Source organism: Leucopleurus acutus (assembly GCF_964270905.1).
Source record: "Leucopleurus acutus genome assembly, chromosome: 19".
NCBI classification, from domain to species: domain Eukaryota; kingdom Metazoa; phylum Chordata; class Mammalia; order Artiodactyla; family Delphinidae; genus Leucopleurus; species Leucopleurus acutus.
In genome coordinates, this window is record NC_139161.1 from 60,107,139 (window position 1) to 60,132,973 (window position 25,835).

Here is a 25,835-nt window from a genome sequence, read left to right on the forward strand (position 1 = left end):
GCACGGCCCAGAACTCGCACCATGTTTGCTGGATCCGGGGCAGGTCCACGGGGGAGACCCCCTGGTCGCCGGGCAGCAGGGGCCGTGGTTCAGAGCGGGGCGGTTGTCCCCACCTGCTCCTACGTCACCCTCAGACCAGGCGGCTGCTGGCCGGGGAGGGGGCTTCCCTGAGGGAGGGGAGGGCTGTCCCCTCTGAACAACGCCCCGGGCTCCTCCCTGACCGGAGGCCTGAGGTCGGCCTGGCCGCCCGTGTCCTGTCCAGGGCCCTGGGCCAGCCTTGCCCCGAGGTGCGTGTAAGGCCAGGCCGGGCAACGTGCGGGGCCGGGGCTCAGCCAGCTCAGCGGGGCCGCTTGCTGTCCAGGACGGCCCTCCAGTCGTCTGCCCATGAGTGCAACCTGCGGCCGGGGGGCTGCAGCCGCATATGCCGGTTGTGACAGGCCGTGAAGAGCACGTGCTCCCAGTGGGGGTTCGGCTCGGCCCCTGGGGGGAAAGCAGCACCTCAGTCCCACGTCGGGGCCCCAGGCGATCGCACCAGCCCTGTCTCACGGGGTTGGACGCGGGCCCCCTCGCAGCCCCAGAGCCCACAGCGGGTGCTCGGCAAACAGTGACCACGCGCTCCCTACGGCCGTGGCCTCTGCTGGAGGCTGAGCCTCAAGACGCCCGCCCTCCCCGCCCCTGTGCCCAGCCATCCTGCACTGCCTGGACCAGCTCCGTCACCAGCTGTTGACCGTGGGCCCCACAAGCCCCGCAGGCTTCAGTCCCTTGAGTCCATACTGACGCCACCAGTGGTGACCTGCCCTTTGGGTACGGCCTCTCCCCTGTGGAAGAGGGTACGCCCGCCCTCCCCTACAGAAGCTGAGTGGGTCCCTGGGCCCCTCGAAGTCATGGCCTCCCCCACCCCTGCACTGTGCCCTGACTGTCCTAGGGAAACCGTGTGGTCTGGGAGGTCAGTGGCGGGCACACCTGTGGATTCTACCTTCTGAACACTGACCAGGGTAGAGACGGGCATGTTTCCCAGGCCAGCTCCAAAAACCATCAGGGAAGGAATATTTCAAATTTTCCCACTGAGGTGTCCAAAAGCATAGGATTTAACCCTGAAACTAGTGATAGCTACCAGGAGGGGAGCATCTGCCAGAGTACGCAGGCACAGCGAGAACAGCAGAACCAGGAGATAAAGAAACCAGATTCTAACGGAGGTTGTTTGAGCTCCTAGATTCAGCCGTGCCTGAAGCCCTCCTACCCCAGATTTTCAGTTTGATGAACCAATAAGTTTCCCCTCTCCTTTCTAGGCAAATCCAAGGTTTGTTTGTTTATTTTTTGGGAGGGGGTCGCCCATCAGCAAAAGGGACAAATACAGCTCCCAAACCACCTTCAACTAGAGAGATTAGGCTTTGCCTTTCTGCTTTAACACATGCGGTTCAGTCCAAATTACTTCTGGGGAAAAAAAAGGGGGGGGGGTTCTGTTGCTAAAAACAAACGTTTGGAAGCCAGAGGGCAAGGCTTCATTTTGCACGAGGGCAAGGCTTCAAGGTGTAAAGGGACTCACTCGAGGCCACCCAGCGAGTTACCCCAGAGGCAGGACCCACTCCTCCTGACTCCCAGTGGGGCCCCTTCCGAGGCCGGACGCGGAGAAGAATCTTGTCTCGCTCCACGCGCGGCTTAAGGCTGGATGTGACGCCTAACGCATGTCTGGTGAGTGAGGGGAGTCAGGGGCCGTGAGGCCTGGCCGCCACGCTCGCCCCTCCCCCGCTGCAGGCCACTTGCCTGTGATGTCCACGCGGTCGTCTATGAGGAGGTCGGCGGAGACCACGGTCTTGTCTCTGGTCAGCACGATCTGCTCTAGAAAGTCAGGGCCGAAGTGCTTCTCCACCCAGGCGTACTGGAACGACAGCAGGCGGGGGGAGGTGGAGCCGTGAGGGGGCACAGCGGGCTCTCCTGCAAGAGGGGCCCACCCCGGGAGACTGCCACGCTCAGCAGACAACAGGACTGTCCTGGCCCCTCGGCCACAAAGCGGCAGCATCATGGCTCCGAGCAGACGCCCCGGCCCCTGCGGCGAGGCTCTAGGGCAAGGAAAGGGGGACGGAGCTCCAAGGCGCGTCAAAACAACGCCTTACAGACTGGCCGTCCTCCTGTCCTACCCTGTGAATTTTCGTCCGGAGGCCACGTGAGGACTGGACCCACGACGGGAGCGGGAGAGGGTCTCAAGCAGATGGTGCCAGTGCCGGGGGCTCCCCCGACGCCCTGTTCCTGAGTGACCTAACCCAGCAGATGGAGGACCCCATGCAAGCGACCACACTGGCCACTTTCTCAGGAAGACTCCCCATCACAAGATAACAGGGGGCTGTCAGGTTCACAAAACAGCTTCGAGAGGCTGGACTGACAGCAGACGAGCTGACCCCTGGGCCGTCCACCGCGCCAGGGCGCGGACACCCCAGGCCTCTGGCTGGGACGAGGGGCCCTGACGGGGGCACGGCAGCCCCCGCGCGGCCAGGGGAGGTGGGGCGGCCGGGGCTCCGGTTCCAGCTCAGCTGCTCCGAGGGCCCCGTCGCACCCCGCACTGAAGCCTCACAACAGCCGTGCGTCAGGTGCGCACCCCGAAGGCTCTGAGGCGGTAAAACAAGGGGGTGGCGAGGGTGGGGGGCGGGGCGCGGACGTCCCGCCCGGATGCGTTCCAGGCCCACGGGGAGCCATCGGAGCTGCGTCTCCAGGCCACCCCGGGGGGAGGGCAGGCAGGCTCTGCTCCCTCTCTGCTCATCAGTTTGGAGGGTGTCCACTGAGATACCTTTAAGCTCAGAGATTCTCTCCTCGGCCGCATCAGGTCTACTCAGAACTTGTCCTTCCAGCGCTTTGCCTTGTCGTTTCCATGACTCCACCCAATTCTTACCTTCCCCAAGGAACCTGCCCTGGCCTCCTCCCTGGGGGACCACAGAGCCTGTGACAGAGGGATGACCGTCTCTCTTCCTGCCACACTGTCCTCAGCTCCCGAGAGCAAAGAGACGGCTCTTTTAAGCCCCAGACGCCTGGCGTTGCAGCAGGTGCCCGGTAAACGTTGGCCGAATGACTGCCAACCAAAAAAGCATTTACTTTTTTATTGCAAAAGTAATGGCTAATCAGAGGAAATTTGGGAAATAAGTTAGAGAAGCATCTATAGTTGGCAGAATTTCCTTCCTTCCTTTTTTTAAAAAAAAATTTACCACGTTTCAAAACGTAGTTTTTAATTGAAGTTGTATAGGCAACTTTGCACCTAACTTATTTTTGCAGGATCCAAGAATGCAGAAAAAATAATCAACCGTGAAATTGCCCAGGCTTTCTGGTTTGAGAAAAGTGCACTGAGGTTCTTTCTTTCGTGCTGGGTGGGGGTCTTTGGGCCGGAGAGGAGACACAGGGGTGACGTTTACTGCTAGCAAGGTGGTGAATGCCGCATTCTGCATCTGTCCTACGACCCAGGGAGGCATCAGCACAACCGCACTGGTTATGAGACGGAGGCCCTGAGAGGCTGGGTGGGGGGGTCTGAGGCCCAGAGCTCTCGTCCGACTCCCGGGCCCGGCCAGGGTGGGGGCCAGGGTCCGAGGGCACCACTGTGGGGGCGGGGCTGGGGAGGGAAGGTGGTTCGTTTTCCACCCAATCGTAAGTCTGGTCCCTGAAGACACTTGGGCAGGAAACAGTTCGGCCTGGCGAACACAGAGCCATCCGAGGTAAAGTGGTGGTGTTATTCCCGAACCAGAATCTGTCAAGACGACCCAAACCGAATCCGAACCACATGCAGCAAAAGAGTTACTAGACAGACTTTCGAGGGAGGAGGTCTTTCCATGGCCTCAGGGAAGAGCAGCATTTGATGACACAGCTGCTGCAGAGACAACTAAAGGCTTTAAAGTAGGGCCAGCGGGACATGTCCCGCACCCCCGGGGGTGTGCGTGTGGAGCCGAAATGCACGGGCAGCTCCGAGGCTATGTCAGCATTTCTCCCCAGATGGCCATGTAGACAGAGGTGTGCTTGAAGGAAAGCATCAGCAGGAAGCAGGCTTGCTGAGGTACCGAGGGGTAAGAAGGGTGGTGCTTCCAGCCTCGGAGGGAGGGGCGGACGTGGGACAAGGACGTCGGTACCCCTGGGACGGACACACCAGGTCGGAGCCATCTGGAGCTCAGAGGGGAGTGCTGGGCTGAGGCTGCACGGGCCGGATGGTCGGCATGCAGATGATACTTGAACCCTGGGGGAGGGATGAGGACCCCGAGGGCCGGACAGCCAGCCCCGCCTCCACCGCAGCCCTGGCTGAAACAGCAGCCCCAGCCCGGCGGTTCTCAAACACGGCGCACCTGGGGGCTTGTGGAAGCACACTGGCTACTCCCAGAGTTTCTGCCGGGGGTCTCACGAGGGGCCGGACGATGCCCACTTCTAGCGTGCGGGGGATGCCGAGCCCCCAGTTCGCTGCTCTGCTGGGGACTGGACACGCCTCCAGGCCCGAGCCCACCCCCGCTGACCAAGCCGAGCCACTCGCCCCCCCGAGGTGAGCTGCACTCACGGTCCTGGCGGGTTGAGGGGCGTCCTGAGCACGAGGCACACGGTGGAGGCCAGCGCCCGCGACGCCCCGATGAGGCGCATCCCTTCCGCGTGAAGCGCAGGAGGCGCCGAACGTTGGCTGACCGTGTGTGTTTGCTTCGCACGTGGAGCCGGGCAAGGAGAGGTCCCGAGGGGACATGCTGGACCCCTGCCGAGGTCGGCCCCCGAGCGGGGGGTCTGGGCCCCGAGCCCCACCTTCCCAGACTTGGGAAGCTCCTCGGCTTCCTCGGGGCAGGAGCAGCCCTGGGCCCACCTCTGGTGTGAACCCACCCCCGGGGAACAGACCATCTCTCTGGGTTTGGCAACCCTGCAAGTTCCCAGCCTCCAGAGAAGTCTCTGTTTTATGTCATTCTACCCACTTTCAATAAAGATGACGAAGTGAGTATGGAGCAAAGTGCAGTTTCACTGTTTCACCTTTGTGAGGCTTTTCGTGCCCAAATACTTGGTTTGGGTGGCCTCCAGCCCCTCCCCGACCCACATCCTCTCCTCGTCCCATCCTTCACGTCGATGCTGCACCAACGGGGACGGTCACCTTCCCACAGAACCTGGTGCCTCGCCAGGTCCACCCAGAGGGCGCAGCAGAATTGCAGACTCTGCTGGGAGGAGGCCCTGGCCCAGACCCGGGAGGCTGGACGGGAGGAGGGGCAGCCCCGGCAGGCGGCGGCCATGGGTGCAGGTCCAAGCCCTCCCCTGGGACGTGGGGCAAAGCGAGAAGAGGCCCAACCCCAGGCGTCTTACCTTCTCGAAGGGACAGTACTTGTACATCTTGGTGGGGCTGGTGCAGATGAAGACGTCCGTGCTGGGGGAGAGGCGGAGGGTGAGGCTGGGCGCCGGCGTCCCCCTGCCCAAGCCCGGCCCCCGATGGCCAGCGATGCCCTGTCCCCCCGGCCCCGGCCGCCACGTGTGACCCCAGCCCCGGCCCGACACCAGCTCAGGGCCGGGCAAACCACAGGGCAGCCCTGTGCAGCCAGCCATGCAGGTTGGCAGAGCTGAGGAACGGCCGTCCCTGGGACGTGACAGGAAATGCCGAGAAACGGCGAGTACCAGCCTGTGGGGAAGGCATTACAGGACCAGAGCCAGCTACTCAAGGGACGTACATCAGGGCCTCACACGGCGCAGAGGCAGGAAACCTACAAGCCGAGCCGGAGTCTCTAGGTCAAGGGTGCGGCCGGGCGGCTCAGGCTTCACGCACTCCTGTGGACCCTGGTGGACCCTCGGGGCCTCCCGCGGCCCCGGGCCCGGCACCCGCCAACAGTGCCAGCTGGTCTCCTGTCCTCATTGAGCTGGCGCCTGCCCCCTGAGCGGCACCATCTGTCTCATCGGGCCAAACCCACGGGGGATGGGATCCCTGGAGAGCAGTCCCGAGAGGCCTGCGTCAGACTGAGGCCCCGGGCAGAGGGCGTGGTGTCCCGGGCACCCTGGGTCTCTGCCTGCTCCCCATCTCCGTGGATTTGCCTGTTCTGGACATCTCATGTTAACAGAACCCCACGGTACATGGTCTCTTGCGACTGGCTTCTTTCATTCAGGGTCATGTTTTCAAGGGCACTGGAACTGTGGGCCTTTTTACTGCCCAGTAACGTCCCTCGTATAGATGCTCCACGTTCAGTTTACATGCTACCACGGATGGACAGTGGGGCCGCTTCCACCCGGGAACTGTGGCGCTGGGGACGCCCGTGCGCACGGTCCGTGTGGACCTGTGTCTCCGTTGCTCTCGGGTGCGACTGCTGGGTTACAGGCGGCTCTGTATCCAACATCCTGAGGATGCGGTTTCCAAGGCAGCTGCGCCGGTTACAATCCCACCACCAGCGATAAGGATTCCCAGCCCTCTCCATCCTTGGCTACACCCACGATCGTCCATCTTTTTTACGACAGTCGTTCTAGTGGTGCAGAGCGGCTTTTTACTGTGGTTCTGCCTTATTTCCCTAAGGACGAACGATGTTGAGGCAAACTTTCACGCCCTTAATCGCCATCTGTAGCTCTTCTTTGGAGAAATGCCAAGGAAATGCCGAACTCAGCGCCCGAGCCCATGTTTTTAAAACCTGAGTTAGATGACACCCTTCTCTCTTCAACCTCTTCCTCCACATCCCACCTGCCCCACACTCACTGAAACCTCACCCTCCTGGTCTCGTTTGCTACCCAAGTCAGCAAACCCCTTCCCCTCCCAGGGCCTGTAGCCTTGCTCCCCGCCGCCCTTCACTACTCATTCTGATCCTACAGGTCTGACGTCAGATATCACCCCCTTGGAGAAGCATCTGCACCTGAAGTAGACCCTCCCCGGTGACCTCTAACACGTCACCTTGCTCATTTCCTGCACAAAGCACAAGACACAGAGCCATCCACTTGATTAGCCATCCGCTAGACCCCTCTCTCAGCCCAAACTCCGGGCATGGACTGACTGTCAGAATCGCCCACCCACTAAGCGCCAAAGTGGAAGTAAAGGACCAGTGGTGTGGTCTCAACCTGGACATCTCAGACTGGAATTTCTGCGAATGTGTTAATACGGCAGCTGTGAAAAAGTGCTCCGGACCAGAACCCACGAGAAGAAAGCTGCCTCCTTGGGCTTCCCTGGTGGCGCAGTGGTTAGGAATCCACCTGCCAACGCGGGGGACACAGGTTCGAGCCCTGGTCCGGGAAGATCCCACATGCCGCGGAGCAACTAAGTCCGTGAGCCACAACTACTGAGCCCATGCGCCACAACTACTGAAGCCCACGCGCCTAGAGCCCGCGCTCCCCGAAAGCTGCCTCAATGAGAAGCCCGCGCACCGCAACAAAGAGTAGCCCCCGCTCGCCGCAACTAGAGAAAGCCCGCGCACAGCAACAAAGACCCAATGCAGCCAAAAATAAAAATAAATTTAAAAATAAAAAATAAAGAAAGCTTCCTCCTCTGCCGCCCCCTGAAGAATCTCAATGCACGTCCACAAACTAAAAGCTCTGAGAAGTCCCACAGGAAAGACTCCGCTCATCGATGTTTCCCATGCTGCTTTGGTCAAAGAACACTCTTCTTGGGACTTCCCTGGTGGTCCAGTGGTTAAGACTCCACACTCCCAATGCAGGGGGCCCGGGTTCGATCCCTGGTCAGGGAAGTAAGATCCCACATGCCACAACTAAGACCCGGTGCAGCCAAAATAAATAAATATTAAAAAAAAAAAAGAACACCCTTCTGTTGCACACCTATTAAGTCCTGCAGAATAGTAACAGTGGCAGCTAACATTTACACTGCACACATTTTACAGATGAAGAAACTGAAAGTTTAGAGACTTGCTGAGGGGTCGATTCTGGAGAAGCGGTCTAACTCCAGTTCACACTGAGACTTAACCACCGTGCAATCCAGCTCCCCAGAATACAGTTGGTGAACGTGGTCCAGGAAATGAGGATCCAGACAAGAACAGAGGTTTTAAAAGCTTCGGTGCAAAAATACACATTCTTTGCCTCGCCAGGCTCTTGCTACAGGTGGAAGAAGTTATAGTACATGATTCTGGTGTAAATCAGGTTCAAATCATAGACCAGAGTAGTAAATCCTAACATCTGCGGCCTAACTTTTAACAAGGAAGCCAAGACCATTCAACAGAGGAAAGAAGAGTCTTTTCAACAAATGGTTCTGGGACAACTGGATTTTCCACACGACAAAGGAGCAAGTGGGACCCCCTTCCTCACACCATATGCAAAAATTAAAATGGATCAAAGACCTAAATATAAGAGCTTAAACTATAAAACTCTTAGAAGAAAACACAGGAGCAAATCTTTGTGACCTTGGATTAGGCAAAGGATCCTTACATACGGCACCAAAACCACAAACGACAAAAGAAAAGAATAAATAAATTGAATTATATCAAAATAAAAACTTCGGGTTTCAAAGGACCCCACCCAGAAAGTAAAGCAACAATCCACAGAATGAGAGAATATATCTGCAAGTCATATATCTCACAAGGGACTTGTTATCCAGAACGTATAAAGCAGTCTTATGAGTTAACAATAACAAAAAAAGACAAATAAATTGAAAAAAAAATTAGCAAAGGATTTGAATAACCATTTATCCAAAAAAGATATACAAATGGCTAATATGCACACCAAAAGATGCTTAACATCATTAGTCTTCAGAGAAATGCAAATTAAAACCACAATGAGATACCACTTCACACCCACTAGAATGGCTGGAATCAAAAAGACCATAGTGGGCTTCCCGGGTGGCGCAGTGGTGGAGAGTCCGCCTGCCGATGCAGGGGACGCGGGTTTGTGCCCCGGGCCGGGAGGATCCCACGTGCCGCGGAGCGGCTGCGCCCGTGAACCATGGCCGCTGAGCCTGCGCTCCGGAGCCTGTGCTCCGCAGCGGGAGAGGCCACAACAGTGAGAGGCCCACGTACCGCAAAAAAAAAAGGAAAAAAAAAAAAAAAAGACCATGGCAAGTGCTGGGGAGAAGTTGGATCCCTCAGACATTGCTACTGGGAATGTAAAATGGTGCAGCTGCTTTGAAAGTAGTTTGGATTCAGCATAGGACCCAGCTGGTGTACATCTAAGAGAAATAAAAACACGCGGCCACAAAAACCCTCGTACGTGAACGTTCACTGCAGTGTTATTCTTCACATCTAAAAAGAAGAAACACCCGAGATCTATCAACTAAGGAACGGATGGACAGAACGTAGCATAACCACACACGGAGAATCACTCAGCAGTGAAAAGGGATGAAGTGCTGATTCACTTGGCGGCACACATGAACCCGGAAACATCACACTGAGTGAGAGAAGCCAGTCACAGGAGGCGAGGTATCGTAAGAAACGTATGTGAAACGTCCAGACGAGGCAAATCCAGAGACAGCAAAGCCCACTGCCGAGGGCTGCGGGCAGAGAGCAGGAATGCACAGTGACTGTTAATGTGCTGAAGTCGACTATGGTGCTGTTTGGACATCTCTGTGAACCCGCTAAAAACCACGTGGGTGCAGGGTATGTGAATTGTACCTCAATAAGGCTATTTCCTTTTTTAAGGTCCTCAGGGGAGCGCTGTAAGTGCCACTGAATTTCGATGGGCGGTGGGCACGGGCGGGGGCCTCAGCTCACAGCACCAGGAAGACGTTTCCCTCATCCTCTTGCTGTCGCTTCCCCCACCCCATCTCCCAGGTCTCCCCATCGTACCCCTGCACACACCTGGCTCTCTGTGTTCAGCACTGATCCCAGTTCGTGGCTGTCTTCCCGGATGTGATGCTCTATGTAACACCTGCTCTCTGGCTAGACTGTAAGCTCCAGGAGAGCAGGGAATGCGCTTTGTTCGCTTGTGACCCGCTGGTGCCCAGAGGCATCTGACAGTCAGTTCTCAGTTATTTGCTGAATAAATGAACCCTGAACACCCAGCGAACCCCGTCAAATTAGACTCGACATTCTCCCAAGTTACTGGATGGAAGCATCTTAACAGCCTACAGACTTGCCCCGTGAGGATGGACAGCGCAGGCCCGTGCAGGGTGAGGAACGAGAAGCAGAGGTGACGTGATGCGGGAAGGGGCACGGACCCTGGGCCGAGACAAACTCACCTCTCCAGGTTGGCCATCTGCTTCACAGCCTCCACAGCGCCTGGCAGAGGCTCGAGGTCAAAGAAGAAATTCTCCGACTCCCAGATGCTGATCGCCTTCTCCTGAGAAGGGGAGAAGTGCAGGTGATGCCCGGGGTCCTCAGCACCCTGCGTGCCCACACCGCGAGGACGCAGCTCCCGGGGGAGGAAGGGTGGGAGCTGGCACCGGCGTGTGTTCCGGCCCCTTTGCAGGAGGGATCCAGCTTCTGCGAGGATCCAACAGGGACCAGCTACGGTGCTGGGGCTGTGGATTCTGAAGCCAGAGCTGCTACAGGCCCTGCTGGAGCTGGCGGGGACAGAAGGTTGGCCCCCAGGAACCACACGTTTGCCTGATTCTAAAGGCCTGAGGCCCCCTGGAGGCAGCGAGGGTGGGCTGGGTCCTGCCAGGGCGCTGGAATCTCACTTTCAACTACTGGAGGAGCTCACGCCCTTCAGAGCACCGCCGTGCCACGAGGGATGGGGGCGCGGGCAGAAGGCCGACCGAGCAGAGCTCCAGGCTCCGCATCACATCGGCAGAACAGCTCTTTATCTGAGCTACGCGTTGGGATGTCAATAAAATACTTCGTTAAAACACACACACACACACACACAACTATTCTGCTGCTTTTAAAGTTTAAAAGCCCCCAATCCAGACCCTCATTTCACATGTGAGAAAACCGAGGCTCAGAATGGGGAAGGGATTGACTTAATGTCACACAGCAAAACAGTGGCTCCCAACCGCCCGGCTAGGAGTGTCCGTCTTATGCTGCCGGCCAAATTCATGTCTGCGGTATGTCACCCCCTTCCAGGGCCAGGACAAGGGGAAAGTGACAACCCCCAGCCTCTGAGAAGCAGGAAACCATGTCCCATGTGTGCAATGCAGGAAGCGTTCCCCCACCCGCTGTCAGAACACCACCCCCCGAAAAAATGCCACCACGGCGACATACGGGTAGTACACGGAGGTCACACGGGCAATACTGTCGTCAACTACATAGGCTTAAGCACATCCGTGCTTATTGCTAATATATGCCCTCTCTGGTCTGAGCCTCACATCCCACAAGCGGCAAGAGCTGCCACCCACAATTTACAGATGAGGAAACTGGGCTTCACTGAAGCTTTTATTCAAGGCCACTTCAGGGTGATACTGTCAGAACTCGAACTTGGGGCTTCTGACTCAAAGCGAAGCAGTGTGAGTGATGGAAAGCAGGCTGTGGCCCAGGGCTAACCATTTCCCCTCAGCACCCCAGCTTACCTCCCTCCCCCTCAACTTTCCCTGAAACCCTGGTCAAGGGACTTCCTTTCTCTGAGGCCCGTTCAACTGCCCTAACAGTGTAAGATTCTAAGTCAGTGAAAACGAGCTATGCCTTCCCCTCCGCCCTGCTCACCCCTCGGCAAGCGAGGCTCAAAGGAAACACAGAAAGACCCACATTTTGTAAAGCAGGGATGCCTCCGTGTGGAAGCCGGGTGCTTGACACGGAGGTTTTAACGCAGATGCTGGGCCAGCTCGGCCAAGGGGAGACCAGGGAGGTCCTGCTATGAGCTGTGCCTGGGGATAAAGGTCACGTGTGCGTCTATTAAAGCCCCATTGCCTGCAATGTTCCCAGGAGCGGCAGTGCACAGTGAGCTCTCGGAGCACCCCTCCTCGGTGCCCGAGTTCTGCTCCCAGGCCTTGTTCTTGGAAGACAGTAACGCATTCCCTTAGACCCGGAGTCTGCACATTGGCACAATGGACTAGAAGAGCCACTGTCCTTGGAGAGCTGCGGGGGTGGGCGACCTAATGGCAGGGGCATCTGCGGGACCTGGACCTGAGGGAGCTGCCAACTGAGATCTGCATCTTCAGCCGGGCCTGGGCACTGGCGGGAGGACCCAGACTTGGTGCTGGACGAACGCTCCAGGGAAGGGTAACCGGCCCCGCAGAGACCCCCTCCTCTTAGCCGGGACCTGGACCTTCGAGGGTGAAAATAGTGCCGTAAGACCTTGCCCTTTCTTGTCAGAACAGAGAATAACATTTGCTTGGTGGAAATTTACAGGAACATCATTACCTGACCATGACCTGACCTCGAGAACAAAGGATCTAACACCAAGAAGTCTGCAGCAACTAACCACGCCCCTCCCTCACCTTTCCTAGAAAAAGGCTTTGCTGAAAGCTTTTGGGAAGTTTGGGGTTTTAAGGCATGAGCCATCCATCTCCTTGCATGGCCCTGCAGTAGACCTTTCTCTGTTCCAAACGCTGACGTTTTGGTATTGTTTGGCCTCTCTGCATCGGGCACACGGACTTCCATTTCAGTAACAGGCTTAGTGGCATCACAGTAACACGGTCCTGGGAGGAAAGGAAGAACCCGGACGGCAACGCTGAGTGCCGTCTATGAATGAAGACATACACAGGGCAGGGGAGAACATTACTGGGCCTGCAAAAATTACTAGGGCATTTTCTCCGGTTTAAAGTTTTTAATGAGGTATCGGGAGTGGGAGAGGTCGGCACCCCAGCCTCAGGGGAAAGTTGCCTTCTGAAGCGCCTGGTGTTAATAAAAAGAAATGGCGCTTCATTTCCTTTTGAACACCCACCCCTCCACAAACCAAATTACTGTCCAGATGCCTTTTGTAAATCGAACAACTGGCACTTGTTAGGGGAGGACAGAGGACAGGACTGAATGACCTTGGCAAGCGGACAGACAACTCAGATGCAGGCTGACCCTTCTTGGCTGTGACATGGGACAGGTTTCCTCACCTCACAAGGGAGAAAATAATGTCTGCCTCACAGAGGAGGGAATGCAGCAACCTGGGGTTACAAAATAGGTTCTAAAATCATCATCAACTCCCCCTGGCAGCCACCTTAGGTGGCCAGTTGAGGGACAGCAGAAAACATTAGGTCTCTAAGTTGGTCCATGGCAAGATCCTGTACCTTTCACCAAGTAGTTTAAATGGACAAACCAAGCGATCTAAGAACGTTCCTGGTGTCAGAGCTCAGGTGCTTAGCTGGGCGGGCTGGGGCAGGGGATAAGTCAAGGAATAGATCCGGACCCACCACGACTCCCTGTGTGCCGTCCAGGAAGACTTGCAACCTCAATGCTACTGGGAACCACACTTTGGTGGAAAAGGGAAAAAAAGAATGGATGGTAAAGATGCTCATCAAATTCAGGTAGAGGAAGAAACGGGAATGTGACTTGAGGCCAAAATTAAAAAGTCAGTTGAAGAGAGGGAGTTAGGTATATTATGCCTTATGTGCTCCTGAATTTTGAGAAGCCCTCGATGACAGCCAAGAGCTATCGAACGCAGAGGCCCCTAGGACCCGGTGCTACGGGTGGCGACTCCCAGGGCCACGCGCGCCCGGGGCGGGGATGCTCACGCTCAGCCCGGGCTGCAGGCGGTCGTACTGCTCCGACACCCAGAAGCCGCGCCGGTCCTCCAGCGCGATGAAGGGCTGGTCGGGGAAGCGCGCGCGGAACTTCCTGAGGAAGCCGCCCTCGAAGTCGGCCAGCACGCCGTCCATGTCCACCAGCACCCGCAGGGCGCGGCCGGCAGGCCCGCCCGACGCCCAGCGCAGCCCAGCGGGCCCCGCAGGCACCGCTGCGCCGCGGGGCCTCCGCGCGCACCAGCCGCGCAGCCGGATCATGGCCCCTGGCGGGCGCTCGCCGCGAACACCGGGGCCATGTCCGCGGGAGGAGACACTGCGGACAGGGGAGCGGGCGTCGGGGTCGCGGGATGCGGGGGGCGCGCGCGGGGCCGGGGACGCGCGGGATGCGTGGGGCGCGCGGGGCTCGGGGCGCGTGGGGCGCGCGGGGCGAGCGGGAAACGAGCGCGCAGGCTCAAGCCCCAGAGCGAGGCTGCGGCCTCGCCGCCCTTAAAGGGACCCGCGCTGGCGGAGGCGGGCCCGAGGGGCGTGGCCTGGAGGACAGCCCTGGGCGCTGGGCTGTCCCCGGGGCGTCCGCAGTCCCCGGATCTCCACTGGCACCTTCTCCCGGGATCCTGCGCCTGGGCTCCCTCCTCCCAGTGCCGCAGGAGCAGGCCTGTGTCTCGGAGACGTTCACTGAGCCCCTAGAGCGTCGCGCAGTGGACCACGTGGACGAGGTCCTGCCACCCTGGAACTCACATTTTAGAAGGGGAGAGGGACACAAAGCAAATAAGTCAACAGAATAGGCAGAAGAACTTCAGGGAGTGACAGTAGTAGGAAGGAACCAAAACAGTGATGTGCCCCCTGCTTTACGGTGACTGGCTGGGGAGAGGCTGTTAGAGGAGCAACAAACACCGTGCAAATATCACGAAGCCTTAATAAAACCGGTGACTTTCAAATGAATCTAAAATAAATATTATGTACCCCGTTATAGGTGGCTTTCCTTTTTCTTCTGGCTTTAAAATCTTTTATTGTCAATTTGAATGAATAAGAGACTATTACTGTTGTTATAGGCAAGCAGTATCCAACAGAGACACACCAGGACCCTCCTCACCCACTATACTCTAAGACACACTAGCATTTTGTCTTTTCCAGAAACACACCAAGCTTTTTTGGGTCTAAAGATCTTGGCATACATTTGTTCCTCTCCCTGAAACTCTCCGCTCCCAGATCCCTTTTCACTGGCTCCTTCTCACCCTTCACATCTTGGAAGCATTTCCTGACCTTCCTCTACCCCATGACCATGTTTCATTTTCTTCATAACAGGTACTGACTCGCTGAAAGTATTTTGTTTGCTTGCTTTTGTGTGTAACTCCTACAGCCAGAGCTTCATTGCCGCAAGAACTTTGTCTTGATGACAGATATACACCTGGCATCTGGCACAGGGCTGGACACATATCAGAGACAAAGTAAATGTGTATTCAAAGAATGAAAAACAGATAGTTAAATGTGGTATCTCCACTCACTGCTGTGGCTGTTTGTTGTAAGGTGTGTCTCAAGTAACTGCTGGGGACTTCGCTGGTGGCGCAGTGGTTAAAAATCCACCTGCCAATGAAAGGGACATGGGTTCGAGCCCTGGGCCAGGAAGATCCCACATCTAAGAACGCACAACTAAGCCCGTGCGCCGCAGCTACTGAGCCTGCGCTCTAGAGCCCCCAAGCCACAACTACTGACCCCGCGTGCCTAGAGTCCCTGCTCCGCACCAAGAGAAGCCACCGCAATGAGAAGCCCACGCAACGCAACAAAGAGTAGCCCCTGCTCGCCACAACTAGAGAAAGCCTGCGCACAGCAACAAAGACCCAATACAGCCAAAAATAGATTTATAAATAAAATAGATTTATAAAAAATAGTTAAAAATAAACTTAATTGCTGGATTTTACACATGAATAGCTTAAAAAATAGTTAGAATATATCCAAGGTTATCCCTCTAACCACATCTCCTTCAGTCATTTCACTCTTGAGAGGAAGAGAGAAGGGTGGGATGCCCCTTAGCAGTTTTGAAATGAGTGTGATTTGATTCCTGGCTCCTCTTTGCCACAATGCAGGTATTCTCAAACTTTAGTGTGCATCAAGGTTACCTTCAGGGCTTGTTAAACTCAGACTGCAGAGCACCACCCTCAGAGTTTGTAGTAAGTCTAAAGTGGAGTCCAAGAATTTGCATTTCTAAGAAGTTCCCAGGTGGCGTTGATGCTGCGGGCTGAGGAACCACACTTTGAGAACAGATGCCACAATCTAAATAGGCAACAAAATTTAAAGTATGACTAGTAGCTGTGGCTATTTTGAATTATTGTAGTGCTTAACTTCTCACAACATTTTTGGCTTTTATTAAAATCCATGTACTTCCATGGGAATGTGTCCTATAATTCAAAATGTCTGTCTTCTGTTTGAGGACCAAATGTTGCCATACAGCATTCAGGGACAGCTCCATCCTAGAGTACAAGTGTTAAAGTCATTCATCTATACTTGTCCCAAATACATCAATTTATTTCCATCTCTATTTCAAGGTACAATTTTTACTATTATATTTCATATCGACTGACTACTGTAATAGCTTCCTAAATGATTCTCTGAGGTTATCCATGTAAAGTCAGACAGCCCTTTCTAAGTGCAAGTCTGATCATGCCACTCTCTTGCATCAAACTCTCCGTGGCGTCCCAATCTTTCGGGGAAAAGTCCAGTATCTTTAACACAGCTTACTTGACGTGGTCCCTGTCTATCCTGCAGCAGCCCCACTTCACATCACTCCCCTCCAACCATAAGTATTTTACGTGGTTTACCGTGAGAATTGTACAGATGGGGAAACAAGGCAGAGGAAAGCCAAGGTACTTGCCCAGAGTCACAGAGCTACTAAGTGGTAGACAAGGGATTTGACCGCATGCTGCCTGCCTGGCTGGACTACTACCCCGCAGGAAAAGCCTCAGGGAAGAGGTGGCAATTAAGCCGGGCTTGGAGGATTTGGCAAGGTGTTAAACGGGACAGCCATTCCCAACAAAATCCGGAAAGGATGTGCCTAACTAGGAGTTCAGTTCCTTCCTTTGCCCACCATCCCCGTTAAATCCAGGGAGCGATTTCGCGTGTGCACAGAACGAAGACGGAAGGGAAAGAAAGCTGCCTTCCGGCGTGGCATCCCTAGAGCGGATTCCATGGAAACAGTAGCCGGGTCCCAGGTAGGTGAGATCTCGCGGTGCTTGAGCGGCGGAAGTGACGTCATCGCCCTCGAGGCCCTCCAGTGGGTCGCCGGTCCTCGTCCCGCGTGCGCCGCCTCCGCCGCCGGGTCGCCGGGAACATGGCGTCTGCCCTGGAGCAGTTCGTCAACAGCGTCCGCCAGCTCTCGGCCCAAGGTGAGGCGGTGGGCGCAGTCCGCGAGTCTGCGTCCGGGCTGGCCCGGGGGTCTCGGCGCTTGGGCCGGGGCTGACGAGCGCGCGAGCTGGGCGCCCTCTCCGCCCTGGTCCCGACCCCCGGCCTCCGCCCCCCGCCGTCGGTGCCCCCTCGGTCTCGGCTCCCGGCGGCCCCTCCCGACCTGGCCGCGTGGCGGGGCCCCTCGCGGCTTGGCGCGCACGTCCCCCGGGGGCCCTGGCTCCAGGCTCCCCTCTTAAGGGCGGAGTTGTGACCGTTGTTAATTTTCTTCCTAATTTTCATGCAGTTGGTTCGTTCGTTTCATCACCTGCGTATCGAGCCCTGGGCTCAGAATTAGAGTAGTTGGCCGCTGCTGTAAGGCCTCTTTCCCCACCCTGTTTGTTCATTCGTGGAATAGAAATGGCCCTACTCCGCCGAGTTGTCAGGACTGAGAGGGAGGAACCGTTAAAGTTGCAGGAGCTGCGTGACCTTGGGTAGGCACGCTTCTCTCCTGAGTTCCGTGGGCAGGCGCTGCCCCGAGGTTGCTCAGGTGTGGGGCGCGGTTCTGTCTTGTTTCTCTCGTTACTGGTAGGAGTTGGCTTCACAGGTGAGCCATATTCTCTAGGCGTGAAGAAGCAATCCATGCGTTCGTTCGTGCCACGGACTTAAGTTTCTCCTTCCCGCGGTTCCGTGTGCCCAGAAGCTTTGGGCTGGAGTCCTGTCTCGGTCGCTCGGTGTGCCAGCCGCCTAATTTCCCCGGGCCAGTATCCTTATTTACAAGACAGAACTAGGGCTGTGGTCGTGAGCATCAAGCAGGATCACTTATCTGAAAGCTTTGCACACACGCTCTGTGCAAGTCGCTGCTTTAGGAGCAGTGTGCCGGACAGAGAGGCACAGGACACTTGCCCTGCCCCTGTGTCTCGTGCCTGTGCCCCTGTGCCTCGTGCTTGTGCCTCATGCTCCCCGAATAGCAAATGTTAATGAGCTTGTTTCCTCAGCTCTTATTCAGAATTTTCTCCCATGAACCTTAAGTGAAGGGAATGGCATAATGTCCCAGCTTTCTCTGATTAGAGGACGTTTCATTGGCCCCCATCTGGTTGGGTTCATTTCACACGCACCCTGTGGCCCTTAGGTGTGTCTCCCCTTGGCCTGCACGAAGTGACTGCCTTATGATTTCAGGGTGACCCAGCATTTCTCTTAGGTCTCATCTCAGGATTGGTTATTTAATTGGGGGAAAATCATGGACTGAAATGCTTAATTGTGGGTGATTCAAATCACTGCAAAGAAGCTATTTCATTCCTGCCAGTGAGATCTCTAACAACATGATGATGAGTTGGTATTGATATTTCCCAGTTCAACTAGTATTATTACCGTGAAAGGTGATACCTAATGGACTTTCTTTGTTATTGTTTTGCAGTGAGTGTGATAATAATGGAATGTTTATTTTTGGTAAAAATTTAAAAGTATAGTAAGAAGCTCTAGAAATTATCAGAGTTCCTGGCTACAGTCACTTGGATTTTTTAAGCATTATACCATTTGAGTGTTTTTCAAAGTTTTAAATTTATTTTATTTTATTTTTTAGTAAATTTTTATTTGTTTATTTATTTATGGCTGCGTTGGGTCTTCGTTGCTGCACGTGGGCTTTCTCTAGTTGCGGCAAGCGGGGGCTACTGTCATTGCTATGGCTTCTCTTGTTGTGGACTCTAGGTGCAAGGGCTTCAGTAGTTGTGGCACGTGGGCTCAATAGTTGCGGCTTGTGGGCTATGGAGCGCAGGCTCAGTATTTGTGGTGCATGGGCTTAGTTGCTCCATGGCATGTGGGATCTTCGCAGACCAGGGCTCGAACCTGTGTCTCCTGCATTGGCAGGTGGATTCTTAACCATTGCACCACCAGGGAAGCCTCTAAGTGTTGTTTTTTTTTTTTTTTTCCTAAGTATTTTTTAATAGGAAAAATCACTCAGTTACTAAATAGAAATAGCTGGTATGGGTAGCTTGAAGTTCAAAATGTGAAAGAGAACTGTTGAGGAGGAAACTTGAGAGGTTAATGCCCGTGGACTTATGTGTACCCTCCACCGTCACCAGAAAACAGCTGGTAGGATGTGGGAGTAGAGTGTGGCCGTGGTGTCTGTCATCAGAATAACCCATTAAAATCGGTGAGTCTACCATTGATAATCATCAGGGAAATGCAAATCAGAACCACAATGAGACACCACCTCACACCTGTCAGAGTGGCTGTCATCAAAAAGTCCACAAATAACATATGTTGGCGAGGATGTGGAGAAAGGGAAATCCTCGTGCACTGTTGGTGGGAATGTAAATTGGTGCAGTCACTGTGGAAAATAGTATGGAGGTTCCCCAAAAAACTAAAAACAGAACTACCATACAATCCAGCAATTCCACTCCTGGGTATATATCCAAAGGAAATGAAAACACTGATTTGGAAAGATGCATGCATCCCAGTGCTCATAGCACTGTTTACAATTGCCAAGATATGGAAGCACCTGAGTCCATCAACAGATGAATAGATCCAGAAGATATGGTGTATACACACACACACACACACACACACACACACACACACACACACACACACACACACACAGAGTGGAATACTACTCAGCCATAAAAAAGAATGAAATTTTGCCGTTTGCAACAACATGGTTGGACCTCGGGGGTATTATGTTTAGTCAAGTAAGTCAGAGAGAGAAAGACAAATACTGCATGTTATTACCTACATGTGGAATCTAAAAAATACAACAAACTAATGAATATAACAAAAAAGAAACTGACATATAGAAAACAAACTAGTGGTTACCAGTGGGGTGAGGGAAGGGGAGGGGGCAAGATAGGGGTAGGGGATTAAAAGGTACAAACTACTATGTATAGAATAAGCTATAAGGATATATTGTACAGCACAGGGAATATAGCCAATATTTTAGAATAACTATAAATGAAGTCTAACCTTTAGGAATTGTGAGTCAGTATCTTGTACACCTGAAACTTATATAATATTGTAAATCAACTATATCTCAATTAAAAAAGAAAATTCCTTGGGGGGAAATCGGTGAGTCCAATTCTGGCCTAATTAGATTCTGTACCTTAGTTGTTAAGACATAATATTGTGGTATTGGGGAAAGATTGGTGGATCAATTAGATTAATTCAGCAAGCTGCTTGTTGATTGATTGGGTGCTAGGCAAGCACTGCATTCTGAAGCTGGGGAAGGGACGACTCTCCTGCTGAGTTCATGTGAATGACCTAACACCAGGATCCCGGGGATGCAGAGAGCACAGAGGACAGAGAGCCGTGGGAGGGGGGCCCGGGCTGACCCTTGACGTGAGTGAGTCGGGTCGTGGGGGTCGTGGAAGAGTCGCGAGGGAGCACTGAGCTTGGAGAGCAGCCGTGCAGAGACCTAAGGCAAGAGCGGGGACGCTGGTGTGTGAGGGGGGGCTCAGGAGGCCAGGCGGGGCCGAGGGGGCGTTTGGAGGGGTGTGATGGGAGTTGCACTTCAGAAAGGTCAGACAGGTGCAGCGTGGGCTGTGGGCTGGACGAGAGAGATGGAAGGAGGCAGACCACTTGGAAGACGGTGGAGTCCAGACAGGAAATGGTGGGGATCTGAGGGAAGGTGGAGGAAGAGAAAGGAGTGGACCCAGAGGCGTAGCCGTAAGGTGAAGTCATAGTCCTGGAGGTGCGGCGGTGCGGCGGTGCTGGCGGTGATGTGAACACTGCTGGCTTGGGGGACTGGAAGCGAGAGTGGAGAAAAGGGGAAACCTTCAGGGGCCAGAGGAAAGTGGGAAGTTTAGTGCTGAGGCTGCAGGCAAGACGTCTTTGGCCCTTCTGGGTCCTCGTCCGAAATGAAGGAGAAGAAATCACCCTCAGGCACCTGCAGGTCTGAGGTGTGAAGTCTGGGATTTGACCTCCTTTGGTTTGGTTAGTGGTATAACTGAATGATAGTGTTATTCCTGTTTTCCAGGGCAAATGACTCAGCTTTGTGAACTGATCAACAAGAGTGGGGAGCTCCTTGCGAAGAACTTATCCCATCTGGACACCGTGCTCGGGGCTCTGGATGTCCAGGAGCACTCCTTGGGAGTCCTTGCTGTTCTGTAAGGGCGTTTTCCTCTATGATTTTGTGCACGCTGAACCTCGGCGCTGCACTTTCTGGCTTTGGGGGTTTTTGGTGTATGCAGTAAGCCCTGGAAATGACAGTGAGCTCTTTTGCACAACTAAAGTCACGTTGTGGTAGTTACCTTTAACTCGATGCGGCTAATCATTGCTTTCATTTTTATTTATTTTACTTTTTAAAATTAATTTCTGTTGGGGTATAGTTGCTTTACAGTGTCGTGTTAGTCTCTGCTGTATAGCAAAGTGAATCAACTATACATATATTCCCTCTTTTTTAGATTTCCTTCCCATTTAGGTCACCACAGAGCATTGAGTAGAGTTCCCTGGGCTATACAGTAGGTGCTTTTATATTTTGTTCTGTTTTATCATCTTTTAAAACTCTTAAGTTTATACACATTTTGAAATGTATTTTAAAAAATGAATGGCCATCTCAGTTGAGGGCGCTGTAGTTTGCGTTTATCTGAGTACTTCTATTCACGTAGTCCATTGGATTCTCCCCATTTTCTAACTTAGAAAGAAAAGAGGGAAGAGTGACAGAACAGGGCACAGGGGCTATACCGAGGGAAGTTACCAGTGATCCAGAGCAGCCTGGCTTCCAATTCCCTTCAGACAAATTGAGGCTGGTTTTTTTTTCCCCTTTTTAAAAAAGCTATAGTTGCTGTACAAGTTTAAGCTGTTTTAGGGCCAAGTTAAATAGACGTTATTTCAATTGGTCTGTTGAACTCTTGTGACTCTGCGTCTTTGACAGTTGAATTCTTTTCTCTTGACGTTGTAGTGTTATAAATCGGGATTTTGTGGTTGTTATGAAAGTTGAGGTAATGTAAGTAAACCGAGAAGAAATTGACCTAAAGTGAGGGTCTGGCTCCACTTGCACTGAGGTTCTGAGACAGGTATGCGTCAGGAGGAAGGTGCCGTCGGAACACGGGCGGCCAGTAGCTCATGTGCCTGTTTGAATGTAAATCTTTATGGATGAGTGAAGTGAAAGGTCCAGTTCCACAGTTGCACTTGCCACACCCCAAGGGCTCAGGAGCTGCCTGTAGCCACTGTTTCAGACGATGCAGATGTGGAGCAGGGCCTCCGCTGCAGGAGGTTCCGTGGGTTGGGATGGCTGGGGAAGATTTCTGCCGCCTGTGGTTTCCGATTAAAAGAACAGAAAGCATGATTTGTACACACGTCAGCATACGCGGATGCGCATGTCAAGTGAGGTGATGTGTGTGGAAGCTGTTTGAAACTAGAAGGCGTTTTACGTTGTATATCAGTTAAAGGAAACCTGGGAAGAGCCCCGACCTTGTTTCCAGGTCCCCTGGGTTTGAATCTATGTTCTGCTGATTATGAGGTTTGAGGCCCTGAGCTTCATATTTTTATTTATAAAATGGAAATCACAATGCCTTACTGACCTATTGTGAAGCCCAAATGAGATTGTTTGGACACATTTTGATACTTGGAAAGTGTAATTACAGATGTAAGGTGGCATTGTTAAGTAATACTATATAGATGGAAGTACAGATTGAAAGATGGAGAAATTGTCATTAGGCAATAATACCCATTTGATTTTTCTTGAAATGAGTTTAAACCATTCAGTTTTTTGTTCTATTTAAAGAAGAGCTTGCAGTTTACGTGTAAGCAGCGCCTAAGTGGTGGTAGCTTATGTGATTCCTCCCTCGAAACCTCTCCGACCCCCCTTGGTGTTTACGATGGCACTTGGTGGCATCATCTCCCAGGTGGCTCGGCACGGGCCGCCTGCCTGAGTCATCCCTCTTCTCAGCGCTCCACTCCTTCCGGGCCTGCCCTGCAGCTAGGTTTTCTCCCAGGTCACCCAGCATCCCCTGGGTCCTGGGGCAGCACTGTGACCATGAGCCGCTGCCGTGGCCTCCGGCCAGCCCATAGCTTCAGTGTGTTCTGCTCAGGCAGGCAAAGCCCACAGTGGGTTTCTAGGCGAATACAGCAGTACTGAGCACATCGGACTGCTAAAGAAATCTCTTTTTAAAGTTTTTTGGTTATGAGTTTGTATTCAGTTACTTCACGAGTATCGGGACAACCTGATATTTGGCCTCATTTGACGGAGGTTTCTTTTTTGAAGGTTCTTTTTTGGTTGCATTTTATTTCTTGCCTAACTGCTCTGGGTAAAAGTTGTTCTTTTTTAAGCATATTTTTCTTAACCTCTATTTGTGTCCATGTTCTGTGTCTTGACTGTGCAGAGAACCAGGCCGGAAGAATCTCACAGATTCCAGTTCTTCATTTTTAAAAGTACTGTGACTCCTTTAACTTCACAGAGCATTGGAGGCAGGACGGACAGACGGACGGACGGACTTCTCCGTTTCCCTGTGAGACGCCAGGACAAGTTGCTTCTTTTCTCTGTGTTGTAGGTTTGTGAAGTTTTCTATGCCCAGCGTTCCTGACTTCGAGACGCTGTTCTCACAGGTTCAGCTCTTCATCAGCACTTGTAACGGGGAGCACATTCGCTATGCAACAGACACCTGTAAGGGGAGCAGCTTTTTCTTCTTTTCCACGGAATGTATTCTGCCCTGTAGTCATTTATATTTTCAATATTTTATTATTGTTGTGTCTAGTTGCTGGGCTTTGCCATCAGCTAACAAATGCACTTGTGGAAAGAAAACAGGTAAGAATGTTATTTGAGGATTTATAGTTCTGTTTCGCACGCCTCTAACCTGCACAGTGCGCTGAGTGTAAGGGTTCCAGCCTGGTGTTGAGACCCTAATGCTCGGATGTACGTGGTCGCTGTGGAGAGCTCAGAGCATCCACTGTGGGACTCTGACCACAGAAGTGGTGCCTCAAGGGGGAGGCTGCTGCTTGTGTTTGGAACTGCCATTCTAGCACCCTTGTGCTGTAAAATGCCGCTTTTTTGTTTGTTAAACCTTTTAACTTGCAATTATGACATAATTTTAGCTTTACAAAAAAGTTGTTAGGTTAGTATACTTAATTGCCATAAGTGCCCTTCACCCAGAGCCCCCAGCTGTTAGCGTCTTACACCCAGAGCCCCCAGCTGTTAGCGTCTTACACCCAGAGCCCCCAGCTGTTAGCGTCTTACACCCAGAGCCCCCAGCTGTTAGCGTCTTACACCCAGAGCCCCCAGCTGTTAGCGTCTTACCGTACTTGTTCATTCTTTTCTCTTTCTCCTGAGCCCTGGAAAGAAAGTTGCAGATGTGATGCCTGAGTGCCTCAGCGAGTGTTTCTAGAAATTAGGACAAATTAAGGCGTTCTCTTGCGTGACTGCAGCACACTGACCAACATGAGGAGATGAGCACTGACCGACCCCTTTAGCAAATCTGACCTGGTCCCGGTTTTACCAGCCGTTTCACGGGTATCTTTTAGAACAGAAAAGTCTCAGGCCACGGGTTGGATTACATTGTTGTGTGTCTTTAGTTTCCTTTAATCTGGTAAACTCTTTATTTTTTGTGATACTGACACAGGTTGTAAGTTTCTTTTTGATTTGAAATTCAACTTTAAGACTAGTGTAAAAGAGGCTGAGCACAAAGAGCCAGCTGGCATTTTGGGGGGCACTGCGCAGGTATTGTTTGAGGGAGCTGGCTAACCCCAGTCTCTACTGAAAAACACGTTAAGTTCCTCAGCTATTTTATGGTCACACCTCCTCTCCAGAAGCTGACTGCACCTCGTGTGGTTCTTGGTCTTGTTATTCATGGTCAGGGCAGGAAAACGGTCCGTTTGTGCTTGGAACTGCCATCTGGCGCCCCTTGTGCTGTAAAAGGGGCTTGTGGTATCACTCTCAACAGCAGTTTACCACCAGGTAAGAGATGTTGCTGGAGAGAATTTACAGGTGACACCTAGACTGCCCTGCGGGACAATGCCAACGTCCTTATCCACAATTCAGTCTCCTAAGCATAGGTCTCATCTGTTGTAAATAATTTGTAAAATTTTTGTTTAGCTGTAAGTATAATGAACTCTTGAGAGTGTAATGTTGCTTTTGATTATTGATCTCCAATAATTAGAAAAAGCTTTATGATTTAAAAAGTTGTGCTGAATTACTCTACATATCACAATAAACAGCTTAAGACAACATTTTCTGACTGAATAGGGACAGAAGTTTCGTGAGAGGCTGTGGGACCCTCCTCTTGTGGTTTAGAAGAGCCCATCAGTATGTTACTTTCGTTTCTAAGTGACAGCCTAGGACCCAGCGTGCTGACAGGTGTCCTTTCCGACAGCCCCTGCGCGGAATCGGCGTCCTTAAGCAGGCCATTGACAAGATGCAGATGAACACAAACCAGTTGACTTCCGTCCATGCTGACCTTTGCCAGGTGAGCAGCGAGGGGCTGCCCCGAGTCACGGTTGGACTTGGTGAAGACGGCGCTGTGTTCTAAGCCTCGGAATGTGTAGCTGCCCCTGTTGCTGGGAAGGGAATCTTGGGGCTACTGAGCGCAAACCGTCGACTGAGGCCCAGCTAGTCAGCTCGTGATGTGGGGGCAGGTGGGGTGAGTAGCGCTTGTGACCTTAACAATCCCAGTGAGGAGCTCTGGAACCTGAGGACGAACCAGGTGACTTCTTACACTTCAGAGTGTTGCTCATGTATTTATTTTATTTTGTGTGACTCCAAACCCAGATGGCAAAGGGCGGTGGGTATATAATGAAGCCCGTCTCCCACCTGCTGACTGGCCACCCATCCCTTCTCTCCAAAGGAAACTGGAATTAGTGGTTTCTTAGGCATCCTTCCAAAGATGGTTTATGCACGTATAAGCAGATATGTTTATATTTGTCCTCTCTAGTTCTTTAAACACAAATGCTAATCTATACAATGTCTTATGTACCTTGCTTTTTTCTTACTGTGCCTTGGAGATGATTCCATGTCAGTGCTTTACAGCTGCAGAGAATTCCATAACATGGGTTTAGCCAGTCCCTGTGGGGTATCTAGGTTGTTTCCTTA

The 25,835-nt window shown here is 52.9% G+C and overlaps 2 protein-coding genes across 2 annotated transcripts in view; one reads left to right on the top strand and one right to left on the bottom strand.

The window, feature by feature from the left end:
* Nucleotides 1-206: 206 nt before the first annotated feature.
* On the bottom strand, nucleotides 207-13,955 carry NT5M (5',3'-nucleotidase, mitochondrial). The gene is made up of 5 exons (XM_082860320.1): nucleotides 13,439-13,955; nucleotides 10,076-10,176; nucleotides 5,296-5,356; nucleotides 1,765-1,879; nucleotides 207-480 (listed from the first exon to the last, which is right to left on the bottom strand). Exons 1-5 carry the CDS (start codon nucleotides 13,703-13,705, stop codon nucleotides 338-340), a joined length of 687 nt encoding a protein of 228 aa, XP_082716446.1. The 5' UTR covers nucleotides 13,706-13,955; the 3' UTR covers nucleotides 207-337.
* A 2,776-nt stretch (nucleotides 13,956-16,731) lies between these two features.
* The window catches only part of COPS3 (COP9 signalosome subunit 3), a 30,093-nt gene continuing 20,989 nt past the window's right edge, over nucleotides 16,732-25,835 (top strand). Inside the window, exons 1-5 of the mRNA XM_082859941.1 lie at nucleotides 16,732-16,824; nucleotides 20,790-20,919; nucleotides 23,305-23,417; nucleotides 23,509-23,558; nucleotides 25,120-25,212. Coding sequence (XP_082716067.1) covers nucleotides 16,770-16,824; nucleotides 20,790-20,919; nucleotides 23,305-23,417; nucleotides 23,509-23,558; nucleotides 25,120-25,212 — 441 coding nt within the window. The 5' untranslated portion in view covers nucleotides 16,732-16,769. The remainder of the gene's footprint in view (nucleotides 16,825-20,789; nucleotides 20,920-23,304; nucleotides 23,418-23,508; nucleotides 23,559-25,119; nucleotides 25,213-25,835) is intronic.